We start from the raw sequence: 8131 nt of genomic DNA, 5'->3' as shown, positions 1-8131 counted from the left end.
CTTAAATAACTTACAACTAATCGGATTCAACAACGACTTGTTGACATCCAAATCCTTCAACGAACTCTAGTTCTCGCTGAATAGCCATTGCTTCCATTGTTGTTGCATTAAGAAGATGATGCAACAACCAGGATGCTCCTGCAAGAGCCTCTTCTTGGCTATTTCGAAGTATTGCCGCTGCTGCACCTGTTCCATCTTCAAAAAAGCGGCATTAATATTTTATTTATAAGAATTGACAGGAGGTTTCATCCACACAACTTTATTGGTTTCTGAACGTTCTTGCCCTTAACAAATTCTCGTCGCTGCCACCATATATACCATGCCCCGAACACCAAATACTCAGAATCCCAACCTACCGAGAACAGGTGTCTGTCTCCCCGGCCGCATGAGTAATTCTTCAACGATCACACTACCCAACCTGTCAATATGAATGACTTTGCCTATTGTTTCATGTAACCCGAGTTTCTTTCATACTTCTTTTGCTCTTTCACATGCAAACATCATACGCAACATATCTTCCAACCCTTGCTTGCATGTCAATATGAATGACTTTGCCTATTGTTTCATGTAACCCGAGTTTCTTTCATACTTATTTTGCTCTTTCACATGCAAACATCATACGTAGCATATCTTCCAACCCTTGCTTGCATACTGGGCATTGAGGCTGTACCTTGATGTGTCTGTTTGCTAACATCGACATCCCTGAGACAATACCATGTAAAGCACGCCATGCAAAAAATTTCACCTTGCTTGAAATTTGTAACTTCCACAAAATATCCATACCAGGTTTGCATTCATAGCTCCTTGGCCACCACCCCGCCTAGTTTGAGCACCAAATTGATGTTCCCATTCAACATATATAGTAAGTTGATCGGACTGAGAATGAGCACGACTTTGTATATCGCCATGCCACAAAATCTTCAGTCATGTTCTTGCTCAAGGTTTTTTTAATTCTTTCCGCATCCACCTAAATAAAATTATCTCTAATCAGAGCCTCATCCCACTATCCTGTACAGGGATCAATTAAATCATCTACATTTTGTAGAAGTTTTTGGATTTTTACATTTATTACTTTCCTATTCGGACTGCTAGGCATCCGATGGTCCTCCCATATGTTGACATTTGCTTCAGTACCAACTCTCCACATGCGTCCTTTCATAAACGTGCGTAGCCCAACTATTATGCTCTACCAAGTAAAAGAGGATCACTCTTTCGGACCCGCTTTCAGTAATTCCATCGGGGTAATACTTAGTTCTGATAACAGTTGCACACAAAGAATTTGGTTTTATGATCAACCTCCAACTTTGCTTTGCTAACATAGCGAGACTAAATGCATGCAAAACTCTAAACCACATGCCTCTATTCTTTTTCGGTGCACATATTTTCCAACACGCCCATCAATATATTCTCTTTTGTTCTACAGTATCTCTCCACCAAAAGCTAGACATTTCATTTGTTATGAGATAACAAATCTTTTTGAGAATATTAAAAAATGCCATAGCAAAATTAAGGAGAGACTGGATAACAACTTCCAATAAAGTTTCTTTGCCGTCCACCGAAATTTTTCTCACCAAATCTTCGAGTCGCTTTATTACTCTCCCAAGAAGATGAATAAAACTGTCACTTAGCATGTCAATTCTTCATAGAGAAGACATTTTCTTTTGAAAAACTGCCATCATTTGATCTTGATCAAACAGCTGCGAGGCGTTCGCTGTGAGTTTCTTCCCAGAGAACCTTTACCTATACCGGCTAGCATTATACCGGGGAAAGAAAAGCATCTGCGTCGCCTTCCTCCCAAAACCCAAATCGAACTCGCGGCGATCTCTCGCCTTCCCAAACCAACAGACTCTGTACGGTCTTCTCGCTCTCGCGCCCCTCCCACAGTTTGTAGCGTGGCTGGCAGCAGCAGGGTGCCTCGCCAGCAGCTGGAAACAAGTATGATCTTGCCACTGAGCTGTGCCTCCAACGTGTTTGCGTGAATGCGCAGGTGGCGCGCTTGCTTTCTTCCACGCACTAGATCTTGTGAATTTTCCGTCTCCACCTGATTTTGAGATTCGCCGCTGACCATGGCTGACGCCTCCGTCGCCGGCGGTTCCATGGACGACTACCCAACCATCGACCCAACCTCTTTCGACGTGGTCCTCTGCGGCACCGGCCTCCCGGAGTCCATCCTCGCCGCTGCCTGCGCGGCCGCCGGGAAGACCGTCCTCCACGTCGACCCCGACCCCTTCTACGGCTCCTTCTACTCCTCCATCCCGCTCCCTTCCGTCCCCTCCATCCTCTCCCCCAACTCCTCCACCCCTTGTCCTCCCTCAACCACAGCCTCCTCGTCCGCCACCGCCGCATACACCGCCGTCGATCTCGAGCGCCGCAGTCTGTACTCGGAGGTTGAGACCTCGGGGACGGTTCCCGAACCGTCCAGGCGCTTCACGGTCGACCTGGTGGGTCCCAGGGTGCTGTACTGCGCCGACGAGGCCGTGGACCTTCTTCTGAGGTCAGGAGGAAGCCACCATGTGGAGTTCAAGAGCGTGGAAGGGGGTAGCCTCATCTACTGGGATGGTGCGCTCTGCCCGGTGCCAGACTCTAGGCAGGCCATCTTCATGGACAGCACACATCGGTCAAAGGAGAAGCTTAATCTTAGGGATAATCTTAAGGAGAAGACCCTCTTGTTCAGATTCTTCAAGCTTGTCCAGTCACACATTGCCGCATCGTCTTCTGGTGATAAGGATGGGGAGGGCGAAGCCTCTGGTAAGATATCCGAGGAGGACTTGGACCTCCCCTTCATCGAATTCCTCAAGAAACAGCAGCTTCAACCCAAGATTAGAGCGTAAGAGCATGCTCAAGTGTAATAGTGTACTCTATTTTTTTAGCAATTTGACTGATTTAGGCTTTTGTGTCTTGTTTCTAGGGTTGTGCTATATGCAATAGCCATGGCAGATTATGATCAAGATGCTGCAGACTCATGCGAGAAATTGCTAACGACGAGAGATGGAATCAAGACCCTAGCTCTTTATTCCTCGTCCATTGGGAGGTCACTTTGCTCACTCGATCCTTTTTTGGTACTCTTTTGAGAAGACATATCTTCTATGATGTATATACCTTTGTTGGGTAATCTGTTTAGTCTGGTGTAGCTTAAGAGATGTCTAACATGTGGTGATTTTATATGTGACTTGCTGTGGTCTAAATTTTCTATATGTGCTCATTTTATCTTTAACAGGTTTGCTAATGCCCAAGGTGCTTTCATTTATCCTATGTATGGGCATGGCGAGCTACCGCAAGCTTTCTGTCGCTTTGCTGCTGTTAAGGGTGCCCTATATGTAAGATGTTATTCTCAGCTATGTTATTTTTCTTTTTGATAAATCTTACATATACTACTGGAACGTGATGATAGTGATGATGTGGTAGGCCAAGGGTTTAGCACCTCTCTGCTGGAATGACCTGCCCTTTTAAACCAGAACATGGCCAATTATATTGTCTTTTTTGTGACTCTTTGATACTTAGACTCTGGTATATCTCTCTTCTGTCAATCAGGTGTTGAGGATGCCAGTCACAGCCCTTCTCATGGACCAGGTATGATAAAATTTAAGCTCTATGCTGGACGTGTTCGTGCCAATGTTTGTCTGTCTGATATAGTCAATTGTACAATATAATCTTTCCTTTTTGTTGCTCAGTATTTATATATTTTCATTATAGATTTTACTGTCATCTTCAAATGTGTACCAACAAATTGCAAATCGGCATAGGATTCTATGACACCCACTTGATCCAGCAAAGATAGAGTAGAGAGAGTTGGCAAAATTACCTGCTGCTGCTGCTGCTGCTGCTTCAAGAGGGAAAAGATGCAGTGTTACCATAATTAGGTTCTCCTGTACTATCAAAGTCTGGAAAAAGATAAAACAATCTGCAAAATTCATTTTTTTGCATCTTTAGATGGTGAAAATTTGTTGGCAACCACCATGGTTATGCATCTCAGTCCTGAGCTCAACAAGAACAGTTCTGCCAAAGTGTTTGTCCAATCTGCAAAGCAGTCAGGGAGAGCCTGATTTCAAGTACATGCAAGGGATATTTTTTTTCCGCTCAGGATAAGAATGATACTGACTCATTTAATATATTTGAATGCATTAGGTCGATTCCCAGAATCAGTAGATCAGCGATCATTTTCAGTGTTTATTTGCCTCTGAGTGATGTTGCATGCTTTAGTTAGGGATCTGCACGATCAATTTTGTAATCTGTGAATAGCACCCAACAATCAACATTCTCTTGTTCAGGAAAAGAAGCGTTATATAGGCACCAGATTGGCTTCTGGTCAGGATATTTTGTGCCAGCAGTTGATACTAGGTCCCTCATACAAAATTCCTTCATTGGACATGCCAGCTGATGCTTCAGACTCAAACTTGACGAGAAAAGTTGCCAGGGGAGTATGCATAATCAGCAGCTCCATAAAAGAGGCTTCATCAAATGTTCTGGTTGTTTTCCCCCCAAAATGTGAGGACAGTTATTTCTCCTCTGTTAATGTTTGTATTGCTTGAATAAGTGATTTGCTTCTCATTTGTTTCCTTCATTTTAGCATTACAAGAGCAGCAAGCTACAGCTGTTCGGGCGCTTCAGCTGAGCAGCAATGTAGCAGTATGCCCTCCTGGAATGTAAGTTACGTATGCAGTGTTAGTGTTTACTTTTCTGCATCTGGCATAGGAACAACTGCATTTGAAATTGTCACCATATAGGCAGGCAACTTTGCTTACAAGCTGATCTCCACCTTGCAGGTTCATGATATATCTGTCTACTCCCTGCACCGATGCCTTTACGGGAAAGCAGTACATAAACAAGGCTATGGAGGTTCTTTTCAGTACTCAGGCTTCAGATGATTCAGAAGGCCATTTGGAGACAACCAGCAAAAACATCGAGGATACAAAGCCAGTGCTAATCTGGAGTTGTGTGTATGTTCAAGAGATCACACAGGTGCATTTGTTTGATCATTTTCAACACTAGTAAAAATATGTGCTGTTAAGATGTCATATACTGTATGTATTTGTATTAAGACATCCATTGTCCCGTCTTCCACTATCAGGGAACATCTGGTACTGTATTGTCATGCCCCATGCCTGATGAAAACCTGGACTACAGAGATATACTGGAATCAACAAAACAGGTATTGCGTTCGTTATGTGTTGGTAAATTTTATTCTTATTTCTGTACTTGCAGGAGATACAGGCCAGGATTCTGGCTCATCATGGAGGCTTCAGAACTGAATTGTACATGTCAATAGCGAGTGCTTTATTACGGTGTTTGCATTGAAGAAAGAGTAACTAGTATACCTATATAGTGCTGGAGTGAATTCGTCTAGTTGTTAATTTCGTTGTGTCTGATGTAGGCTTGGAGATTAGCTCTTCATTTACTTGATAATGTCTCTAGCTCTGTCGAGCATAATGAGATGTGAACACAGAAAAGGCACATGCAACCATCTGCCCTTCATCTTATAAATTCCTTTCATTGTTTTTCTTGCAGTTATTCACAGATACTTATCCTGACGAAGAATTCCTGCCTAGAAACGCAGCTCCTAAATATGCCGATGATGACTCTGATCTTGCAGAGTAGAAACATGTTTGCAGAGGTAATAACATCCCTGCATGTGGAACTTGTACTGTTTTCTCATTTTATTGTTACATGTGAAGATATCAAAATCATTGCACATGGAGCTGTATATTTACTCATAGTTATCTCAGTGTGCTTGAAAATGTTATAACATTTACACATCGGACTTTGCACTGTTTGCTCATAACCTCATTACATTGAAATGTGAACAACTGTGAATTTGCACATCAAAACTTTTGAAACAGTTTTTTCCAGACCTGCTTGGATCCTGAATGAGAAAAGATGGGTTAACAAAAGAAATGCCAGGGAAGCTCCACTATCAATTTTTTTTTATAGAACACCAAAATATGTTGCTGTTGAAGCATCTATTTAAATATTGGTCACATTCTCTGCGGAAGGTACATATGGTGCCAAATAACCCAAAATATCGAATAACAAAGAGTTAAATATATCTCAATTTCGTTAGGACAATGTATGGTGATAGATGATGTGACATGGCTTTCGTTTTGAAGTTCATGTGCTCTGGTAATTCCCAGTTTGGCTTGGTCAAGGTGCACTATTGGTTACAATGTTCTTGTGAACACTATCATACTGGCTCACCTTACAAAAAAAAAAATCTTGTCCTGAGTTGGTTGTTATTTTCCGCAGGGTTAGTGTTTTTCTGGACAAATATTCTACAGAAGATACATGAAGGCATTTTAGATACATCGCACCAACATGGATGATCTGCTCAGTGAGCGAGAGCACAGACAACGTTGATGGTTGTATGGCTTGTGGCAGTACCTGTAGTTGTTACTGCACAAGCTACATGCGGCGCCTTTCATTTGTTGCACTGGTTCTTTGTACGAGTGAAACAGAGTAATGAAATTGAGTTTAAACTACTGGTCTGATGCATCCATGGAGTCTGTTACCATAACTATCCTTGGAGTCGAAACAAGGATAACTTCGAGGGCACCGGCCTTGTGTTGTGCGGGTGATGAGCTTGCTGTCGATGTATCGTCAGCGCATGTCGATCACTGCAATTGGTGCTGGGATCTTGTGGAGTGCATGCCTCTTCACCTTTGCTGGAAAGTCCCGGGTCTGCTCCTCCCATAGCAGTCATGACTATACTGTCTGGCGGAGGTGGAGGGCGGCATGTTGGTGGAGCGGGGCCTCCCCTTGGTATGTGTTTGTGTTGTTGGCGTCTGTTGCAGTGTTTGACATGTTGTCGACGGGAGTGGGGTTGGCCTTGTTGAGTTTTGATGTTTGGAGTGGGCTTGACCTTTGATAGATGTATTGGGTTTTGCTCGGTTTTCTGTAATTAACTGGGCAACAATCTTAATTAATATAACTGGTAAAGCTTTTGCCTGTGTTAAAAAAAAAGGCTTCCATATTTCGAAAGATCGCCCAACGGAACATTATAAAAGGATGTACACCATAGGACATTGATCTCGTGCCCTGCATAAATATCAACATGATGAAACAGTGAAATTTTGGTAGAAGAACATAAACACTATGTATTTAAAAAGTTTGCTTCAAAACCAAACGCGTTCCACACCCGTTTCATCTGGTTTTCATGGTGCATTATAGTATGCCATCTACCATCAAGTCCACATGGTATTTTGGTTTGGTATCTATAATCATCTAATTCACTATGCTTCCTAATTTGGAGCCCTCTCGTTCAGTTGAGGTGTTCACTTTTGGATTTCGTTCATGATTTTGACAGGGTCAACTATTTCTTAGCGAGCTTTCTCATTCAGTTGAGGTACTATTCAATTTTTGATTTGATCCATGATCTTGGTTGGTCAACGATTTTTCAAATTAATCGGCAAAACCAACCTATAACAACACATTGGTCCTGTGCGCCCTCTCACCATCTAAACAAAGAAGCGCCGACATGTGACATTGTAGAATAGAAACAATATCAGTACATGTGGTCATGAAAGCAAAAAACCTTCCTCACATAAGTTTTGGTTGATTAGCAGATAACACAAAATAACATCATCCAGAAAAGCCCACTAAAACATCACATTAAAAAGAAAGAAAACAGACTTCAGCATCTTCCCCACACGTTAAACCAATTTTGTGACCAGAAATTTGAAATGAAATCCTCATTCGAGGCTTTCTCTCAAGCTGGATCGATATATAGGCGCTCCCATTTTTATAGTCGCTTCTAAATACTTCATCACTATAAAATAACAGTCTGGATCTTTTGCACCAGGATACTTATTTTGTTTTGTTTGTTCCGTTATATCCATGATAGTGAAACCTAACCCTTTTCTGGATCGTATGGAATTTTTTTGAAATAGCAGCGTGGATGCAGAAGCCTTGATCTTCGTCCTTTTTGAAATACAGAATAAATCCGAGTAGATAAGCACAAATCATAACTACAGCTAATTGTTTTTATTTATTTGATGAGAAGACTGTCCTATTTAGAATTGTAGTTGCTTGATACTCGATCGTGTATTATATAATTCCATTGCTTGATATTCGATCGTGTAGCAGTTAGCTAGTCAGAATCGTATATACAGTTAACTAGCATTGCCCGTGTCACGGAATT

At 42.1% G+C, this 8131-nt stretch overlaps 1 protein-coding gene across 1 annotated transcript; it reads left to right on the top strand.

The window, feature by feature from the left end:
• Positions 1-1744: 1744 nt before the first annotated feature.
• Positions 1745-6475, top strand: LOC123061076 (rab escort protein 1). Its single transcript, XM_044483994.1, has 10 exons — positions 1745-2827; positions 2909-3031; positions 3218-3317; positions 3532-3570; positions 4269-4485; positions 4568-4643; positions 4764-4959; positions 5069-5149; positions 5506-5611; positions 6241-6475. Exons 1-9 carry the CDS (start codon positions 2067-2069, stop codon positions 5593-5595), a joined length of 1683 nt encoding a protein of 560 aa, XP_044339929.1. The 5' UTR covers positions 1745-2066; the 3' UTR covers positions 5596-5611; positions 6241-6475.
• The last annotated feature ends 1656 nt before the right edge of the window (positions 6476-8131 follow it).

This window comes from Triticum aestivum, chromosome 3A, assembly GCF_018294505.1.
Source record: "Triticum aestivum cultivar Chinese Spring chromosome 3A, IWGSC CS RefSeq v2.1, whole genome shotgun sequence".
NCBI classification, from domain to species: Eukaryota; Viridiplantae; Streptophyta; class Magnoliopsida; order Poales; family Poaceae; genus Triticum; species Triticum aestivum.
The sequence above is the reverse complement of the archived record's forward strand: the minus strand, read 5'-3'. Positions and strand labels throughout refer to the sequence as shown.

Bases quoted from the DNA above. Each gene is read 5' to 3' on its own strand.
- LOC123061076 (XM_044483994.1), top strand. From the start codon at position 2,067: ATGGCTGACGCCTCCGTCGCCGGCGGTTCCATGGACGACTACCCAACC. The intron at 4,644-4,763 runs GTAAGTTACGTA...TCCACCTTGCAG, and splicing joins GCAGTATGCCCTCCTGGAAT to GTTCATGATATATCTGTCTA. The intron at 4,960-5,068 runs GTGCATTTGTTT...TTCCACTATCAG, and splicing joins ATGTTCAAGAGATCACACAG to GGAACATCTGGTACTGTATT.